This window comes from Cyprinodon tularosa, unplaced genomic scaffold (assembly GCF_016077235.1).
Source record: "Cyprinodon tularosa strain WSP-4 unplaced genomic scaffold, ASM1607723v1 ctg819, whole genome shotgun sequence".
In the NCBI taxonomy this organism is placed as follows: Eukaryota; Metazoa; Chordata; class Actinopteri; order Cyprinodontiformes; family Cyprinodontidae; genus Cyprinodon; species Cyprinodon tularosa.
In genome coordinates this window covers 305,465-326,558 of record NW_024039584.1, presented here as the reverse complement: position 1 = coordinate 326,558, position 21,094 = coordinate 305,465, and the positions used below count along the sequence as shown (strand labels likewise).

Below are 21,094 nucleotides of genomic sequence, written 5' to 3'. Positions count from 1 at the left end.
AACGGAGCCCCATAAAAGTCCGCATATGTTTTGTTTTTTTATCTCTAAATACACATAAATATGTATAATTAAAGAAAAAAGAAAGCGGAGGAAACAAAGCTCTTTGTTGTTGCCGTTATTTCCGGTTCAAATTTATTTTGTATCACGTCAGCACGCATAGAGCTGCTGATTGGTCAGTGGGAATGGGCGTCTCATCTCGTTTTTACATTGGTTGTGGATTTAAATATCCTCTCGTTGATTGGCCCAATGCTTCGGCGTCTGATTGGCTGATTTCAGTTGGTGGAAATTTAAAAATGGAAAGCTGATTGTGAGTCTGAACAGCTGCTCCACCGTGACAGAAACACGCAACCTGGAAGATCTGCTTTCAGATTAAAGGTAAGAACCCAATAAAAAAAGCTTTATCTGCATCGATAAATGAGGTTTATTAGTAATGAAAGCGTCGCTTTGTGAGAACAGCCGGCAGAAGGATGTTGGCCGCAGAGGACGGAGGCCAGCTGCAGTGCTGTGTGACGGTGGAGCAGCTGAACAGCTGCGGCCAGGCCACCCGCAGACAGATCATCCGCAAAGCCTCCGTTATTCTGGGGCGCAACGAGTTCCAGGAGATCCTCCTCCGAGTGCACGACGGGAAAACGGCTCACAGCTACCCGCTGAAAGACTTCAAGCTCTTCACCAAGTTCGCCAGGGACGGGAAGTGCACCGTGAAGCTGCTGCCTGAAAACCTCCAGCTGCTGATCTCCAACTGTCCTCCTGACGGCCTGAAGCTGTTCCTGCAAACCCTCAGCATCAAGCACCAGGCCTGGCAGAGCAGCAAGCCTCTGACCGCCCGAGAGAAGCTGAAAGCCGGCCTGCCCCGCAGCTTCGAGGCCATCAGCCCGCTGCAGCAGAAGGACCTCCAGAAGGCGAATGAGGTGCGGAGCAGGATGCCTGCTGCGGGGCTGACTGACCGCAGCAACAGGGGCCCCGCTGCGGGGCCAGGCCAGCAGGGCAAACGGCCCCGGAGCGACGCTGGCTGCAGCCCGGTGAGTCCCTGCGCAACAGGGCCGGATTTAGGAAATGTGGGGCCCTAGGCAAAAACAGGCAGGGGGAATTGAGAAGAAGACATAAAACAGACTCATTCTACAGATAGAGAAATGTTACTAGAATAGACATCCATTATCTGTTCTAGGTTGTGTCCCTCTCTTCTTGTCACTTTTCTTCTTGTTTTCCTCTCTATGTTTTGTACTCAGCTGACTTTTCATGCTGTCTCTAAAGGAATGAAAGATTTTTTCCAAGCACTAAGCTCACTTAGCTGATTGCTCCTTCCTGTGTTTCCAAAAAGGCCAAAGTAAATAACCCAGTCCTTCTTTTCACTGTAGACAAGCCATGATCTGCTTATCTGTTCTCCATTTTTCATTTGGATGAAATAATAGCTGCATGAATCATGACAGCAGACAAGATAGAGGAGAGCAGGAGGCGGGGTTACCAATCTACTCGCTCTGGAGAGCAGAGTTCGCTGCTTTTAGATGTTGTCTCCAAAGTCTCCAGTAGCAGAAAAAAGTCTCTAGATTTGGCGCTAGGGGCTTTTTAGAAATCAAAGTGCTAGAGGGGTCTGAAAAGTGGCTAAATATAGCGACTAAAGCGCTAAGTTGGCAACACTGCTCTTTGCTTGGTTTGTTTTCAAATGGTTTGCTGCTGTCTGATTGGACCTTTCTGAACATGTGCAGCAAATTGACTGATCTAATATGGTGGACACTGGAAGCATGAATAATGCACACCATAGAATGGGGGGGAAGAACTCAGCAACTGTGATCACATCTGATTTGTTGTTGGTTTTTTTTATCACTAGGTTAGGGCCCTAACCCCCCCCCCCCCCCCCCCTGTCTATTTACTCTGCTTTCTAAATCTGCCTCCAACTTTAACCAGCCTGTGTTCCTGAAATGCACTGAGGTTTTTGGTGGCTGTTTCAGGTGAAGGGCAACCCCAGTAAGAGAGCCTTGTTATCTCTTCCTGTTCGGAGGCTCAGCAGAGAGCAGACGGCTGTTCTCAGTGCCGTGCTGAGTGGCAAGAACGTCTTCTTCACTGGAAGTGCAGGTAAAACGTTGAATTAAAAATCCACCTCGACATTTTATGATCTATTAGACTTTGACAAATTTGTTTTGTCATTTTTTTTTATACACAAATGTAAACAAAAAGAAATTTAGTTTAAAACGTCTCAAGACGGTGCAAGTGCAGCCTTGAAAAGCATTAATAAATATATAAAAAATAACTGTTATATCAATATATGACTGTACATTTACAGTTCTAACCTTTTTTATTTGTTTTTAATACAAATCACTGCCTTAAATTATTGATTCCAGGTACAGGAAAATCCTTCCTGCTGAAGAGAATCATCGGATCTCTCCCCCCAAAGAGCACCTTTGCAACAGCCAGTACAGGAGTAGCAGCCTGTCACATTGGAGGAACCACACTGCACAGCTTCGCAGGTCTGTCATCCAGCCAGGGGGGGGGGGTTAATATTAGGCCCCGTCCACACGAAGTCAAAACGAACACGAAACGCTAATATTTTCCAGAACATTTGTCGTAAAGACGGAGACGTAAAATAAATGTTATCGACCACACGAATACATGAAAACGCTGCAAAATGTATGCCAGGCCTGTAAGTGGCGCTGTGGTGCCAAAGCAAAAATAGGCGACGAAATGTTGGGCATGCGCACTAATATTTATACATGGTTGCCCTGCGGGTCCATTTTGGTGGTTCAGTCAAATTCAGGTGCTGAACTATGTGGTCGATATTGCTCTGTTCTTCCTGGAGATATTCCAGAAGAAGAAGATTCTGTTGTAAGCCCGACAGCAGGGTGAGTAGCATGAGCAGCAACCATTCAACACAGTACAGCGCCATTGTTGTTGTGATACCGTGTCGCGCATGCGTGTTTAGAGGCGACGCTATGACGCATGCGTGTAAGAAAAAAAAAAAGCGGTTAGAGCTTAAAGATGGAAACACGAAAACAGTGTTTCAAAATCTTCCCACTCTGAAGGCTGAATATAAAAAAGATCGTTTACAGACCCCCGAAACGCCGGCTTCGTATGGATGAGAGGCTGGTTTGGTGAGCCCCCATAAAACTGTTTACATGTATGGTTAACACAGCTATCACTTATTTGTGCACATTAAAGTTGTAGGGAAATCATATTTAAATATATTTTATTTAAATTTCTATTTAAGAAAAAAATATATCCTGTCTTAAAATCTGTGTTGTTTTTTTTTCCGTTATCTTCTGCAGGCCAGTTAGTTCTACGTCAGCCTGAACACCTAAATTCGGCCAATCATATATCAACGGTCATCTGTCAAATCAAATGTTTTCGGTCATAGCATCTTGATTCATATGTCGCAGCTAATATACGCAACGGTTGAAACCAGAATCCTTTCCTTTCCCATTGAGTTGCGTCCCAGTGTTCACGGGGATGGACGTCTGTGTCTTCGGCAGGCGTAGAGCTAACAGAACTGGCAGCGTTGCGAGGCAAGGGCTCAAACATGTACGGCTGGAAGCCTTCTACACCAAACCAAGCTTCTGCCGCCCTGGCGTCCTCTTCCACAACATCTTCGTCCCCGCTTTCCTCCTCTAAATAAAAAATGGATGACGGAGGAGACTCATCCACGACCTCCGACACTAAACTCTCCTCCTCTTGCATGTTTCCACTGTCCATAGCGTTCCTTGACAGCGTCGTTTCTAAGTCACCAATTTAGTGCTACTTGGTCCCAATGGAACCGTTGGGAAATGCAATGGTTGGAACGGCCGTTTCTCTACGACTCTAAAGGTTGTAGATGCGCAGTAGCTCCTCTGCAATAAACATGCATAGCATAGCTCTGGACGCAGGAGAGCTGTGCCCTGAGGTGATAGGAAGTGTTTTTGCTCAGCACCTCCCGCAACAATGCAGACCTTTTGCGGGTGACTGACAGGTCGAGTCTCTGGAATGGAGACACATTGGCGAGAGAGAAATGGTGCAAGAAACGTTCTTTTCCAGGACCTGCTTTAGCTCCAAGGCTAGGCTAACTGCATGCAGTCAGGCTAAAGCTTTATCCTGCTTTCCCTGCCTGCTTTTTCAATCATCAGGATCTGATCCAGCATGGATAAAGACAGCTATGACTGATTTAAATCACTTTTTTTTTTAGAAAAGGCAAAGAAAATGACCAATCTGGGATTCACATGGAAAATAATAGAATATAGTTACTTTTTCTAGACGTTTCTTAATTTGTATAGTTGCTCTTAAATAAACATTATCAGAACATACTTTTTATATACTAAACAAATATAAAGCTTCTTAATTATTAAACTGGTAGATTTTTTTTTTTAGGTCAGTGACGCCATATTGGACCATGCAGAACACAGATACACAGATTTACCTTCACAGCCTCAGAAGGGCAACAGTTATGTACAAAAAGTAAACCTTTACATAGTTTGTTTGCTTTTATGAAGAGTTTTTATAATGATTTCTGTGTTGGAATTCATATAAATATGCTGGTGTGATAACTTGGTATATGTTTGATTGGTTTTTGGTATACATCTATTTTGAATTTATAGCGCCCCCTGGAGAAAACTCCACCAGCCGCTGCTTTCATTAATACATTTATTCAAGTGTATGTCCCCGTACTGAGTCCCTCAGGGAATATTGGATGTACATAGCAGGAAAGTTCTACAAATTTTTTTTTTTTTTTTTTTTTTGACCAAGAAGTTTTTATTTGCATTTTCTTTCTTGGAATTTCTGTTTATGAAACACGTTTTCTTTTTTTTTATAATAATGGGACAAAACTCCACAGGGAACCTCACATGACTTTTTTCATTTTAAATAAGCTTATGGTTGAGAAATGTACGGTGGCCCTGAAGTCCAAACTGCAAACTACAAATCTAAAAGCACAACTACATTAAGGAAAACACAATTACATTAACCTACAGGAAAAGGTAGGTACCAGTGGGAAACATGAGACATCGCTGATTGGACGACGGCGCCGTTTGACCCTTGAACCGGAAGTCATTCTGCCTGCTGCGGCTTTTGAAAACATGGATATTGTCGGCACCCCAAACATAGCTGCCATTATCCGGGAATATTTTGAATCAGGACATACGTACGAGGTGATACTGGATATGCTCAAGACTAATCACCAAATTTCAGTTAGTTTGCGTACACTGAAGACACACTTAAAAGAAGCTGGACTGTTCAGACGACGCAACTTCCGGTTCAAGGGTCAAACGGCGCCGTCGTCCAATCAGCGATGTCTCATGTTTCCCACTGGTACCTACCTTTTCCGGTAGGTTCATGTAATTTTGTTTTCCTTAATGTAGTTGCGCTTTTAGATTTGTAGTTGCAGTTTGCACTTCAGGGCCACCGTAGAAATGGGATGAGAAGAGTTCATCTTAGCTTCATCTATGTTGATAGAAGCTGAAATCATTGTCCAATGTTCAGATTTTGAAATGCAAAGGATCATAAATAATTTCAAATTGATTTTATTTTTGGTTTTAATAAAATCAATATACACCCTCTTCCTTTTTTTTTTTTTTTTTTTTTTTTTATTATTTTTTGTTGTCCAGGCTGACATTGAACCTGAACCAGTAAAGCTTGAACCTCTTTCTTTCTGACAGTTTTGAGGCTGAATCAGTCTTTGAACGATTTGTGCTGCATGACTCAGTATTTCTTATAATTAACACTTCAGAAAGGGGTGTTAGATGTTCCATTAACATTTTGTTCCATTTCCACTCTTTATTCCAGGTATTGGCTCAGGCTCCGCCCCCCTTGAGCAGTGCATCGAGCTGGCTCAGAGGCCCGGTGTGCTGCAGCACTGGACCAGCTGTCGACACCTCATCATCGATGAGGTCTCCATGGTGGAGGCCCAGTTCTTTGACAAACTTGAGTCCGTTGCCAGGTTGGATTAAAGCCTAAATATGAACATCAGCGTAGTTTGAAATGGGAATTAAACCAGCAAAGCTTCTAAAAATTAAATAGTAAAATCATATTTAAATTTCAAATAATTCTGGCTTAAACATGTATATAAATGTACTTTTTATTAGATCATATTGTCCCAAAAGTTAGAAAATTTCTATAAAAAAAAAAAAAAAAAAAACCTTGAACACCAAGTACTCTCTAAACAAAGGTGTTGATGGCAGCAGCACAGCTGATATTTCTCTCCAGGATGGAGTCACAGCCAAACAGGAACAGACCAGATGAAGCTACTATGAGAAAAAGCAGAGAGAGCAGAACGTTAGAGATTGAACTAACAGATTCTGCAGAGTGGGAGAATAGAGATAGAATGATGAAAAAGGGGTCCCTATGTCCTCCAGCAGTCTAAGCCTATAGCAGCAGAACTATAGAGATAGCTCAGGATAACCTGAGCCACTCTAACTAGAAGCTTTATCAAAAAGGAAAGTTTTAAGCCTAGCCTTAAAAGTAGACATGGTGTCTGCCTCACAGACTAAAACTGGTAGTTGGTTCCACAGGAGAGGAGCCTGATAACTAAAAGATCTGCCTCCCATTCTACTTTTTGAAATTCTAGGAACCACTAGTAAACCTGCAGATTGAGAGCGAAGTGCTCTGTTAGGAACATAAGGAACAATCAGATCTATAATTCAAATTCGCTAATGATGTCTGTGATGAACGAGTCCTTTCTCTTTCTGGAACAGGTCGGTGAGGAGGTCCACGGAGCCGTTCGGAGGCATCCAGCTGATCGTCTGTGGGGACTTCCTTCAGCTTCCTCCAGTTTCTAAAGGGAAGGAAAAGGCCAGCTTCTGCTTCCAGGTTCGCGTGTCTGTAGTTTCTCTTCAAACCAATAAATGTTTAATTGGGTTTAAAACTAAACTGCTCATTAAGTGGTTTTCAAACATTGTTTTTTCCTGATTTCTTCATTATATGAAAAGTTTGCAGCAGCAGCCTCTCCTACAGTCTTTGCTCGTCTTCTGCGGACATTCTGGGCTTGAAGGGAAACTTTTCTAATTTTCAGGCCAGGAGTTGGCGGAAGGTCATCCAGGTCAACATGGAGTTGACAGAAGTAAGGAGGCAAACGGACCAGAGCTTCATCTCCGTCCTGCAGGCAGTGAGGGTGGGCAGGTAAAAAAACGGGAAGCGTTCGCTTCATTCTCTTCTTTCCTTTAAACAATAGACTGTTGACGAGAAGTAAATATTGTGTTCTACTGGGTGAAGGGGTAAAAAAAGGTCTGTTCTACAATATTCTGATAAGATTTTCATTCATCCAGTTCATAAAAAAAAAAAAAAAAAAACAATCCACTGGACTTTGTTTCCAAGTTTGAAGATGTTTCTCTTCCCATCCAGGAAGCTTTTTCAATTCAATATGTCAGGAATAGTGTTGAGTTCCAGGCTTTATAGAGTGGACCAAAAACAAAGCCTTGTTTTTGTTTAGAAAACATGCAAATAGAACCTGATGACCGGGTCCACCCCTTTGGAATGGGGGTCGTTTTGTTTCTTTGTTAGCCTGAAATACCAATACCTTAACCTGACTCTGTCAGATGGATTTGCTCCACATATCCATCTGGAAACCTTCCCTTGAAGTAATTTTGGGAAGGGGCGAAAATACTGGTTAGCTGATTGGCCTATGTTGGTGATAGACGGGCCAAATAAACCAATCAGATCAACGAAGCATATGACGTACTAACAGAGCGACGACGAAAACACAACCACAAGCCAGGCTACTCTTGGCAAAACCAGTCGGGAGAAGAGCAAAAACATCTTTTCCTCTGAGAAAAGCCTCCAGAGCAGTGTTTTGCTCTTCTTTCAGTGAAGAAATACTCTGTAATTCCGATAAAACTTGCTCGATAGCCACGCTAACGCTAGTTTCATCGGCTGAAGCCGCCATGTTCTTTAGACTGAACTGTCGCGCTTCTCGTTGCGTCACACCTCAACCCGCCTCAAAGCCAACGCTGATTGGACGTTCGTTTGGTGAACGGCTCCAAATTTTCTTTAACGGAGAGTCTCCAGACTGATCTGCGAGTGAAACCTTGAAAGCTCGCGAGATCAGGATGGTCTCACGAGGCTACCAATACCTGTCTATAGCTGTTTCTAAATTCACTAGAAGGCGAGTACGGACTCGTGTTCTCGCCAAGTCTGTTCTTCAGAAGTACCCAGGAAAGCCTGGACTTGGGAAGAACGGGAGCACGGAGCATAAATATGGGTCAACTGGAACAGAAGCGAATTGATGACATCACCACACACTTGTATCGTCTGGAGCTGCATTTCACCCCCTGTTATTAATAGTCTCTAGATATTAATAAATTATGATTTTTCTTCTTTTTTTTCATTTAGTGGGTGAATAATAATGAACACAAACAAAAAAAACCCTCCATCAGAGCCAGCGGTCCTTCCCACACGGCTATGCAGAGAGAAGGCTGCTGCAGATGGGCTACGGTTAGCCCTGAATGTCGTTAGCCTCGGAGCTCCGCTGGTTGCCACGGTTCTCAACTTCTGAATAAAAAAAAAAAAAATGTATTACGCATTAAATTGGTAAATGGACCATATAGTGACGCTTTAAAGGCTTTATAATATTCTTGCCTCCAATGATCTTAAAACTTACTTTTATTGAACAACAGAAAAGGGAACTTTTAACTTAATACTCTGAGCTCTGTGAGCGCTCCATAGAAGGCTGCTGCTGCCGCAGTGCATGCTGGGAAAGCTGTCAATCTCAAGAACTTGGTCCCAATGGAATTTCCAATTGGGAACCTACTAGCACTAAGTTGCTTACTGGTTAGCAACGATGCTTCCGACAAACCGGACACAACCAAACCTGCTTGTGAACCTCCTGCCAAAACAATCCCGCCCCCTTGATAAACGACCAATCACATTCACTTTATTCACTCATGTAAAGTCGTGCACCATTCGGGAGGATTCGGAAATGCAACAAGTGCAACAGCCGCTTCCCTACAGAATATAGATTATAACTGTGTATACAGAGGAACTGGCCACATCAGATAAACTACTGAGGAAAACATCAGTTCTGACACTCAACAGGCAGCTAATATTAAGGTGTACTAAACTCACAACATCAATGATAACCATCCTAACCCCACTCAAATCAAGACACCGATGTAGCGTTGCTTCCTATGGACTGCGAAAGATCGTTAAACGTCAGCATCAGACGGCGCCTCCATGCGACGTATAAGGTGCCCTTTTTCCAACCTGTGAGCACCTGCCCCCTAAATATGTCTGTGCACGCCAGTGCTGAGCAGCCTGAGGAAATACGAGTGTGGGGAAAAAAAACAAACAAACCTCATATTCAGGTTTTAAAATGGAGGAAAACAAAAAATATTTTTTTTTTGTTTTCCATCATAAATATTAATTTACTGCATCCTCCTGAGTATCCCATCTTAGCTGCTCCTGCAACACAAAGAGATTTAGATTTGTTTGTAAAACTAATCGGTTCAGCTCTATTGTTCTTAATAGATAATAGTTTTTAATACTTTTTGAAGGTTTTACATGATTTCTAATCAGTTTTATTCATTGTTTTGGTTATATGGTTTATTTTTCCTTTTTGTTTAGTTTTTCCCTCGGTGCATACTTTTATTTCACTAAGATGGTTCAGTTTATTTTGTATGATAGCAAAGCAATGTTAACCCTTTAAAGCCCGATCCAGGAATAAATCAAAACAGAAAATTACTTTTTTTTTTTTTTTGGTTTGAATTCCTTATTTGGCCTTTTAACAAAATATGTAAAAAGAAAAAACAGACATTTTTGATATTAATAATTTATTACTATGCGATAAGTCAAGAGTATTTTTTGTGTCGTCTTCTACTGGCTGTTATCAGGTATATCTGATTGTGTACAATAGGATTTTGAGCAAAGTTTTTACCATTAAATTATGCAAAAGGTGTCAGACGCAAAACATTTCAGAAACCGTATGTATCAAATACGATACATTTGGCATTACAGGGTTAAAAGTTCTTCAGAAATGTACGTCTATTGGTTTACAGAAGGCGTACTTCCATCAGTACGCCATATTGGTGTTAAAAATGTGAGGTTTTTTTTTTTTTTTTTTTTTTTCTAAAGGAAATGTCTCTCTCTCTCAATAACTCAGGGTGACGGAGGAAGTCACAGCCAAGCTGCTGAAGAGCGCCTACCATCAGATAGAGCGGGACGGGATCCTGGCCACCAGGCTGTGTACGCACAAGGATGACGTAGAGCTCACCAACCAGAACAAACTCCAGCAGCTGCCAGGTCTGAATATCCTCCCTTATTTCCCTTCCTCACACTGATGCAGGACCAACCGGACGCCGCTGGAGTTCTGCTCCCTGAGCCTAAACTGAACAGTAAACCAATTAATCGGCTTCCACCTGAAGGTGTTTTGGTTTATTTCGTCTCCACAGGATGCAGTTTTCAGCTTCTGAGAAATGCTTCCTGTTCGGTGTAGTAGCTCTATAACCAACTCTCCCGTTTGCCTCAGAAAAACGTCTTTGCCACTTTTTGCTCAAGTAGCATATAAAGTGAAATAAGTTCAGTGGAAAAACACAAAAAACTAAAAAGCTAAACTCAAAACAAAGCTCAGATGACCCAGCTTTCTGACAGCATTTAAACGCACCATGCAGACAGTAATCTGGTAGCTCTCTGGATATGGAGGACCAGCTCTACCACGTTTAAAATTAAATGCAGAAATAAATAAATGCTCAATAAACAAGCGTACAATTAAATGCCCCCGAAAATAAAATAAACAAATAAATGTAGGTAGAAATTAAATTATACAGCGAGACATAAATGTATGAATCCCTCTTAAATAGCTTCTTTATTCGCCTTTGTAATAATTACCTTATTTATTGTCCATTATCTTCAATTTTATGTATGAATTATTTATGTGCATGTTATAATATTTTTGTCTATTTTATTCTTCCTTTGTATTTTTTTTACCGTATTTAGTTCTTCCATGCTGTTTATTTCTGCCTGTTTTTACATTTCTGTCTGCATTTCTGCGTGGGGGCGTGTCTTAGCTTAGCTAGCTTTAGCTTTCGTTTAGTCTGTGTGCTTCTTATGATTCTTTTGAATTAATTTAATGGTTTAGTTTTGTAATTATCACATTTTTGTCTTATTTTTTTATTTATAATTTCACTGTATTTCTTTTTTGAACACACATTTACAAGTACCTGAAGTTATGCACAATATTACATATCTAAATTGTAAATCCATCATTCCAGACACAAATCTTGTATTTAAAAGCAAAAAAAAAAAAAAAAATGCCCCTCCAGAGTGTTGCTTATTTCATCCTTTTTATTATTTCCTTTTTAACTTGGGGGAATAAAAGCTTCGTCTCCCTAAGTCGGTGTCCCTGATTGTAACTGCATCGATCGCTGCTCCGCTCTCGCCATGCGGCGCCGCTGTTTGACAACTCAGCATGGGATTCACCACTGGCCTCTCCCCCACGCCGTTTGCAGAGAGATGCTGTGGGAAATCTACCGATATTGGTCTGAATGGAGCGTTGTGCTACGTTCAGATCGCACGCAGCAGGAGCAGCAAAAACGCGCGTGCTGCTTAATTTTTTATGTTTATACAAAATTAGTTCTGACGCCCGGCTGAAGGATCTTTCTGCTCTAGCTGCACAGTGGAAAAGTGGGTCTGATGCGTGGTGGGCGGAGCTACCCTATCCTTTCTCTGCCTGGAACAATGGCAGCTATATTTGCGTAGCCTCGTGAGACCATCCTGATCTCGCGAGCTTTCAAGGTTTCACTCGCTAATCAGTCTGGAGACTCTCCATTAAAGAAAATTTGGAGCCGTTCACCAAACGAACGTCCAATCAGCGTTGGCTTTGAGGCGGGTTGAGGTGTGACGCAACCAGAAGCGCGACAGTTCATTCTAAAGAACATTGCGGCTTCGGTCGATGAAACTAGCGTTAGCGTGGCTATCGAGCAAGTTTTATCGGAATTACAGAGTATTTCTTCACTGAAAGAAGAGCAAAACACTGCTCTGGAGGCTTTTCTCAGAGGAAAAGATGTTTTTGCTCTTCTCCCGACTGGTTTCGGCAAGAGTAGCCTGGCTCATGGTTGTGTTTTCATCGTCTGTCTGTTAGTACGTCATATGCTTGTTGATCTGATTGGTTTATTTGGCCCGTCTATCACCACCATAGGCCAATCAGCTAACCAGTATTTTCGCCCCTTCCCAAAATTACTTCAACGGAAGGTTTCCAGATGGATATGCGGAGCAAATCCATCTGGCGGAGTCAGGTTAAAATTTGCTGTGATCAGTGGGTAAAAAGTAGTTTGAATCTATTTTGAAGTGAGAAAGAAAAAGTTATGCTTTATATTAAATATCTAGTTTTAGTATTAAAGGAAAATCAAACGGCACCTTTTTTTTGTATTTTTTTTATTTTTTTTAATTTTCATTTGTTTCTCTAAATACCACTATCCAAAAGGAAAATTAAATGAATAAAAGACAGACATGTCACTTTAGCTGGAAGCCTGAGTGTTTTTTTTTTTTTTTGTCTTTTAGGAACTTTGAGGACCTTTGAGGCTCTAGATAGCGACCCAGAACAGGTGAAGACCATCGATGCTCACAGCCCAGTCAGCAGGCTGATCCAGCTGAAAGTTGGAGCTCAGGTAGGTTCAGCTCCAGGTTTCTCCTGCTATTATGTGAAAAGATCTCCTTTGTTTGGATATAAACTTTTATTTTTCTATTATTTATATTCCAAAGGTCATGCTCACCAAAAATCTGGATGTTGCTCGAGGTTTGGTGAACGGAGCTCGGGGAGTAGTGGTCGCTTTTGACTCGGGGAAACAAGGTTTGCATCAGTTTTCTTCTTTTGCTGCAAAGCATGAACCTAGAAGCCAAAAGTAGCACATTTTCCAGGTTACAGAGCACACATCACTATAAGCTACGGAAGAGGATTAGGGCCACTGGAGAGAAAAGGAAAAAAAAAGTTAACTGATTTTTAAATTTTATTTCAGTTTAACGTGGGGGAAAAAAAGTCAGAATTCTGACTTTTTTCCTCAGAATTCTGACTTTTTTTCCCCTCAGAATTCTGACTTTTTTTTCTCAGAATTCTGAGAAAAAAACTCAGAATTCTGAGATTTTTCCCATACTATACTGAAATAAAAAAATAAAAAAACAGTTAACATTTTTTTTTTCAGTGGCCCTAATCCTCTTCCGTAATAAGCTGCACCCACAAAGTGTTTTTTATAAAACGTCCATTCATACGCTGCTGCTATCTACTGAACTGTCTCCCACCAAACCTGTAGGGGGAGCTCTACATATAGCCCCCGGAGGAGGGACCATAGACATAAGAGTAGAACCCACATTGGCGCCATCTTGAGGCGGTCGACAGTAATGTGTTGAGCAGGCATAGAATCTATTTTATTCACCTTTAATTTACTGAATATTAACTCATTTTCATTGTTGTATTATTATTTTTTTTCACTGAAAACAAACAAATGTTTCAGTGTATTTAAATATTCTTAGTGGGGTTAAGAGTAATATTCTGTTAGGATGTATGCTTGCTGCAAAGCACAGCCACTCATACATTTTTATATTTTTGTTATTGCTAAATAGACATATTTACACAGGTGTATATGTATATATAATTAGTCTATTGGTTAAACCATATGGAGGATAAAAAGTGCCACAATTAAATAAATAAATACAGCATTAAATAACTAATTAAATGTGGAATTAAATAAATAAATGTGTCATTCATTAATTAAAACCACGTCACTAATATAAAGTGCCACAATTAAATAAATAAATACAGCAATAAACAATTAATTAAATGTGCAATTCATTAAATAAATAAGGAATTAAATATATAAAGGTGCCATTAATTTAATAAAATAAATCTTCATTTTATTAAAAAAATATATATATACAGGTGCTGGTCATAAAATTAGAATATCATGAAAAAGTAGATTGATTTCAGTAATTCCATTTAAAAAGTGAAACTTGTATATTATATTCATACATTACATACAAACTCATATATTTCAGATGTTTATTTTGTTTAATTTTGATGATTACAAATTACAACAAATGAAAATCTCAAATTCATCATATCAGAAAATTAGAATATTGTGAAAAGGTTCAAAATTGATGGCCCCTGGTGCCACACTCTAATCAGCTAATTAACTCAAACCACCTGCAAAAGCCTTTAAATGGTCTTTCAGTCTAGTTCTATAGGCTACACAATCATGGGGAAGACTGCTGACTTGACAGTTGTCCAAAAGACGACCATCGACACCTTGCACAAGGAGGGCAAGACACAAAAGGTCATCGCTAAAGAGGCTGGCTGTTCACAGAGCTCAGTGTCCAAGCACATTAATAGAGAGGCGAAGGGAAGGAAAAGATGTGGTCGAAAAAAGTGTACAAGCAAGAGAGATAACCGCACCCTGGAGAGGATTGTGAAACAAAACCCCTTCAAAAATGTGGTGGAGATTCACAAAGAGTGGACTGCAGCTGGAGTGAGTGCTTCAAGAACCACCACACACAGACGTATGAAAGACATGGGTTTCTGCTGTCGCATTCCTTGTGTCAAGCCACTCTTGAACCACAGACAGCGTCAGAAGCGTCTTGCCTGGGCTAAAGAGAAACAGGACTGGACTGCTGGTGAGTGGTCCAAAGTCATGTTCTCTGATGAAAGTAAATTTTGCATTTCCTTTGGAAATCAAGGTCCCAGAGTCTGGAGGAAAAGAAGAGAGGCACTTCATCCACGTTGCTTGAAGTCCAGTGTAAAGTTTCCACAGTCAGTGATGGTTTGGGGTGCCATGTCATCTGCTGGTGTTGGTCCATTGTGTTTTCTGAGGTCCAGGGTCAACGCAGCCACATACCAGGAAGTTTTAGAGCACTTCATGCTTCCTGCAGCTGACCAACTTTTTGGAGATGCAGATTTCATTTTCCAACAGGACTTGGCACCTGCACACAGTGCCAAAGCTACCAGTACCTGGTTGAAGGACCATGGTATCCCTGTTCTTAATTGGCCAGCAAACTCTCCTGACCTTAACCCCATAGAAAATCTATGGGGTATTGTGAAGAAGAAGATGCAATACACCAGACCCAACAATTCAGAAGAGCTAAAAGCCACTATTAGAGCAACCTGGGCTATCATAACACCTGAGCAGTGCCACAGACTGATCGACTCCATGCCACGCCGCATTGCTGCAGTAATACAGGCCAAAGGAGGCCCAACTAAATACTGAGTGCTGTACATGCTCATACTTTTCATGTTCATACTTTTCAGTTGGCCAACATTTCTATAAATCCTTTGTTTTTATTGGTCTTCAGTAATATTCTAATTTTCTGATATGATGAATTTGAGATTTTCATTTGTTGTCATTTGTAATCATCAAAATTAAACAAAATAAACATCTGAAATATATGAGTTTGTATGTAATGTATGAATATAATATACAAGTTTCACTTTTTAAATGGAATTACTGAAATCAATCTACTTTTTCATGATATTCTAATTTTATGACCAGCACCTGTAATTATTTCAGTGTGCATTTAATTATTTCATGGTCCTGTGTCGCAGTGCATCGAAACCATTAAAAGAATCTGTCAAACTCACCAATCAAAGTTAGGGGGCGGTTATCTAACACCTGATTGGTCACCCTGCACATTAAGGCGAAGCAAATCGATTACAGAGACTTGATTCGCGTTAACCCCGCCCCCTAACTTTGATGGGTGAGTTTGACAGATTCTTTTAATGGTTTCGATGCACTGCGACACAGGACCATGAAATAATTAAATGCACACTGAAATAATTATATAGATTTTTTTTATAAAATGAAGATGTATTTTATTAAATTAATGACACGTTTATATATTTAATTCCTTATTTATTTAATGAATTATACATTTGATTAATTGTTTATCACTGTATTTATTTATTTAATTGTGGCACTTTATATTAGTGACGTGGTTTTAATTAATGAATGACACATTTATTTATTTAATTCCACATTTAATTAATTATTGACACATTTAATTATTTATTTAATGCTGTATTTATTTAATTTTGGCACTTTTTATCCTCTATAAAACCATGGTTGGTTTCGTATAGCTTCTCAGTTTCTACGCAAGTCAAATTACTGTCGCTGTCCTGTGATGTCGTTTCCTATCAAGAACCCTTTCCACTGTTTTTTTGTTTCTCTCCCATTCGTGGCCCCCAGGTTTCCCATGTGTCCGCTTCCTGTGTGGGGCCACCGAGGTGCTGAGACCGGAGCGCTGGGTGTTCAAATCTGCTGGAGGGACCCACCTAAGCCGACAGCAGCTGCCCCTGAAACTAGCCTGGGCCATCTCCATCCACAAGAGTCAGGTGAGTCCTCAACCTTCTTCTTTCATTTGATTGGTGGATTGCAAACAACTTATAGGTGCATACTGCCACCTACTGTACAGTGTGCAGCTTTATTTTTTGTTATGTAAAAATAAAAACAATGCTTCATTAATGACACTAATTTCCCTCCTATCTGCATCTGTCCATTAAATACCTTTATTAATCCATTCTCTTCCTTCCTCAATGAGTCCTCATTCTTTACCTCCGCCTACTTTATATCATTAAAATACTTGTAATTAGATTAAGCATTATGTTACTGAAATATATAATGCATAACATAATATATATCCTCATGTAACATAAAAAAGAAGTGGCTGCAATGAGAACAATATTTCTAAATGGAACTGCTTGCATTAAATGTATTTCTGGTTTTATATTTCTATTGACGTCTTTCTTAATAAGTTGACTAAACTTTCCAGATCTTCCTGCTTTTACAAAATGCAGATCACAATGAAAAGGAAATTGAAAAGTAGAAATATTACCAGGTTTTCTTAGGTTCTTTGTGACCCCAAAGAGCTCATTATATACTAGCAATTTTCATTATGGATGTGCATAACATCCAAAATTATCAGATTGGTTCTAACCTGTTTCTGGTGACTGTTAGTCTGGCCTTAGAAATCAGAATCTACCCGCTTCCATCTAGAGCAGAGGTCACGGATTCGCAGGCTAATCCGGACTAGGGTGGCCAACCGTCCCTGGAAAAACTCAATCATTCCGTATTTAGAAATAAAAGTACCTGTCCTGTATTTAGTGGAAAATGAACGCACTTTGTCCCGTATTACTGCGAGAGTAAAAAAAAAAAAAAAGTCAATAAAAAGCTGATGGAAAATAAAGAACAAGGGCACGTTAGATACAAAACTTACAGTAAACTTGTTCCCGGGCCCTGTCCTGGGCTGTGACCAATGAGGTGACAGCATATATGTATCGATCCAGAATCCCCTCATCCCATTGGCCGAGCCAAGTGTTGCTCACGGAGAAGATAGCGGGAGACAACAGAGCCTTATGAGGGACGAACGGAGTAATTTAAATGCTGACGCTGCTTTTGGGGGGGGTGCACCTTCGCATAGCGATGCTCCTCCTTCGACAAAAAAAAAGGATGCAGAAATATAGGGAGGAATGGGGGGAAAAAACAAGTAGCTGGTGGAAAAAGTTCTGCGATAATGAATATAAAGCACACAGGAAAAGGAAAACAAACGGTCAGTTCAGGTGTTTTATAAAATATGTCACTCAGGAAATTGTCTAAATACCAAACTGAACGATTTTTGTTCTCTACTTCAAAAAACACTTTAGATTTTAAAATGGAATTTTTTTTTATTTTTATTTAAAAATTCAATGTACAACATGGAAGCATAAAAAACTCATTTTATTTCAGTGTTAAATTCTGTTTAAAGTAACAGATTATAATTAAAAATGTCTCCGGACCTTTACTGGTTTTTATTTATTGGGACCCTGCTGGTTTTTAATTGGTGACCCCTGATCTAGACTAATAAGCCGTGTCCACGGCGTAGATCAGGCTAGAACAAATGAGTGAGGATGAGGAAAATATTACGAGTTAGTGATGAAGATGAGATTTTAGAGTAAAAGAGAAAGAAGGTGATGCACAGGAGGAAGAGGAACTTAATAGGAGCTAAATAGTTATTCTCTGTATATTAGATTTATTTTTTCTTAGAGATCTCCTGTAAATGATGCCACTAAATCTGTTTTTTTTTAGGCCTTTATTGATTGAAAAAATAAATTTCTCCATTGCTCTTTTTTTCCCCCTCAAATCTTTATTTACAAAACCGGTTTTATTATTTCCCCCAACGATAATGGAACTAATTTGACTCCATACATTTTTCAGCCATTTGAACCAGTTTTAAAGATGAAGATAGGTTTGATCCCAGCTCTGATTTACACCGACCAAAATGAGGATTTTCTTTTTTTATTTTTAAAGGCGGCACAGCCGCTCTCCTCTCCTTGATTTCCTGTTGCTCCTCAGTTTGCAAATGGAAGCCTTCGGTGTTCCTGCGGACCTTTTCTAGAAAGTATTTCTAGCTGAAGGAGTCGGCTAAGGGGAGATTAGTGGCAACAGCTCTTATTTGGAGAGGAAATGACTCTCTGCAGCTTCACCCCTGCAGCCACCGCCGCCGCTGCTGCTACATCCTGACCCCAGACTCAATAATTGGCTGAGGAAGGGGGAAGACGGCCCTCTGGGTAATTGGCTTCATTGATTGTGTGTGTGGTGGGGGGGCAGGGTCTGATCTACGGCAAATATGAGACCATTCTTTATCAGAATTTCACCCCTTTTTGACCCAACGAGCCATTTAGGTCCTGGTCTGCTATGTCAGGCAAATTAGAGTGAAATGATACAATAGCTGCAGTGAGGCTAAAACTAAGACGGAGTATCAGGGCCAGGCTAGAGGTTTTTTATTTTATTTTATTTCGAGAATAAAGTCCTAAAATTACAAGAAACAATTTGTATTTTATGACAACTCTTAAAAGAAGCACTTCCTTCCCTAAAATGAGGAATGTGGAGCATCATGTGAAGTTCTACTTTAGCTTCGGTTTGACAAATCAGGAAATCTTTTAGCAGCAGCATCAAACTGGGCAGGATGTCAAAGTGGACTCTGGTTGCTGATTGGTGGAGCTGGTCGGCCGTCATCTGCTGGGCGGAGCTCCAAGCTTTATTTCTGAAACGGGTTGCGGTATAATTACTTCATTGCCGTAATATTACAACTTTATTCTTGAAATGGAAGGAAAAAAAATCATCTCTAGCCCGGCCCTAGTACTCCGTCGTATAAAACAGCCAGACCTTTGGAGTGAGGAGAAGTGGATCTACATCTGGACCCGGACACTTTGTTCCTAGATGACCCTGCTAAACGGGTGTAGTAAACTTTTCCAATAAACTCATTTTTCTGGCAGCAGCCTCATGGCCAGAATCCAAACTCTGAGCTTATATGGAGTTAATTTTGTTCCATTATTGTTGAAAAAAAAATTTTTTGTTAATGGTTAAACAAAATTAAATATACAAATGATATGTGATAATCACATTTTTTTTATTTTACTTTTTCATAATGCATTTTATTCAAATTAGATTAAAAAAATTATTTATTTTTAAACTTTTTATTCATATTTTCTTTTCTTTTACAATTGCATTATTTTCAAATTGTGTTTTCCAGATGACATTCTCTTTATTTTAGGGATTGAGGAGAAAAAAAGCACTTCTGTTTGTCTACTGGACTTCGGTAACTAAATATTTATTGGTCAAGAGATGGTGTTGTTGTTGAGCTTGAAGTGAAGAAAATGTGATCTCGTAAACGTAATTTGAAAAGAATGATCTTGATTTAAAAAAACAAAACTCAATCTGAATCAGAAATAAGAATAAATTTTAAAAACTCTTTTTTTTTTTTTTTTTTTTTTTTTTAAGAATAGCTCTGCTGTTTTTATTTTTTCCAATTGCATTTTCTTCAAACTTACAAAGGGTTTTTTTTTTTTTGCTTCCGACGATAATTGAATCAAATTTCACTCCATATTTTTTATTTTTTGTGAATTCAGCATTTATTTATTTTTTTACATTGTTTGTCCCTTTTTAATTTTGTGAGTGTCGCCGTTTTTTTTGCTTGCGGTACGGTTTGCAGTGTGTTGGCAACCCTCTGCTTCCGTAAATTAAAAGCGTAGCTAATTAAACCAGAAAACGCTCAACAGAAATTTCCCTGAAATACGACTGAAGATTTTTCAATAAACACTTTAGCGTTTATTAATGCAAATAAATTAGTATTGTAACTTGCTGTTTATTATATATTTTTTCCTGCTCCATCTATAATTTCACTTTTTCTTATATTGATTTTTGGTTTTTAGGTCAAGCGCCCCCGGTGGCTACATTGTGTTGCTCTGACCTTTACCTGCAGTGTTCTAGTAGGATGGGTGGAGCTCCTGTGGGAAAACACATGAACATTTGTCTCATATTTATTTACCAAAGGGACAGAGTCATGGCTTATTAGTTAAAAAATGACGTCAAAGTATGTAAATATACAAAATACTTCAGTTCTAGTAATTGAAAATGAATTTGTTTCATCAGGTTATTAACCGTTTTCTGTAATGAATTAATGAACTGTCTGGATTTTTTATTGCTTCCTTTAATCGGGTGATTTTTCTGTAAGAAAGCAGGACTCTGTTGTCAGTCTTTAAGCAGGGAGCTGCCAGTAAATCTGGCCCCTCGTTCACAAGAAAAGCACAAATCAACCAAAATGAATTTCTTCGCATTTGAAAATCCAGCTGAGACAGTAAAGTCCTCCGCTCTCGCTCTGCTGCAGACGTTGGAAACCAGGAAAGCTTTAATGGCTTCTGCTTCTACAGGGAATGACTCTGGACTGTGTGGAGATCTCTCTGGCTCGGGTGTTTGAGAGCGGCCAGGCGTACGTGGCCCTGTCCCGAGCCCGGAGCCTGGAGGGTCTGAGGGTCATGGACTTTGACCCACACGTGGTCCGGGCAGACCCAGACGTTCTCCTCTTCTATAGGAAACTGAGGAAGGAGAGGTTGCTCATGCAGGTGGGTGCAGAGCTCATCCTTGGTTATTGAGCTGCTTTTGGGTTGATGTCTCCAAACTGATGGAGTTTGCTTCCCCTTCAGGCCTCCATGGATCATTTTATCTCCAATGACAAAGAAAATTTCCCATGAGGAACATCGGCTTCCCCTGAACCTGTATGCACTGTGTGCAAGACAATAATTACCATGGGACTGGCTGGACTGCACTGCCACCTGCTGGTCATTTCAGCAACTTCACTTTTTCTTTGAACTTAAGACTTTTTATGTTTTTAACTAGGAAACCATGTGTAATTTATT

General features: G+C 40.0%; 1 protein-coding gene across 1 annotated transcript; it reads left to right on the top strand.

The window, feature by feature from the left end:
• The first annotated feature begins 256 nt into the window (after positions 1–256).
• Positions 257–21,094, top strand: pif1 (PIF1 5'-to-3' DNA helicase homolog (S. cerevisiae)). The gene is made up of 13 exons (XM_038272109.1): positions 257–375; positions 457–1,019; positions 1,947–2,070; positions 2,337–2,462; positions 5,740–5,893; positions 6,648–6,762; positions 6,965–7,071; positions 10,046–10,185; positions 12,442–12,548; positions 12,643–12,730; positions 16,110–16,255; positions 20,609–20,800; positions 20,882–21,094. The coding sequence occupies exons 2-13, from the start codon at positions 468–470 to the stop codon at positions 20,927–20,929; spliced, it is 1,899 nt and encodes a 632-aa protein (XP_038128037.1). The 5' UTR covers positions 257–375; positions 457–467; the 3' UTR covers positions 20,930–21,094.

Excerpts from the sequence above, each read along its gene's own strand:
- pif1 (XM_038272109.1), top strand. The coding sequence starts at position 468 with ATGTTGGCCGCAGAGGACGGAGGCCAGCTGCAGTGCTGTGTGACGGTG. Across the intron at positions 2,071-2,336 it reads CTTCTTCACTGGAAGTGCAG|GTACAGGAAAATCCTTCCTG; the intron begins GTAAAACGTTGA and ends TATTGATTCCAG. Across the intron at positions 10,186-12,441 it reads CAAACTCCAGCAGCTGCCAG|GAACTTTGAGGACCTTTGAG; the intron begins GTCTGAATATCC and ends TTTGTCTTTTAG.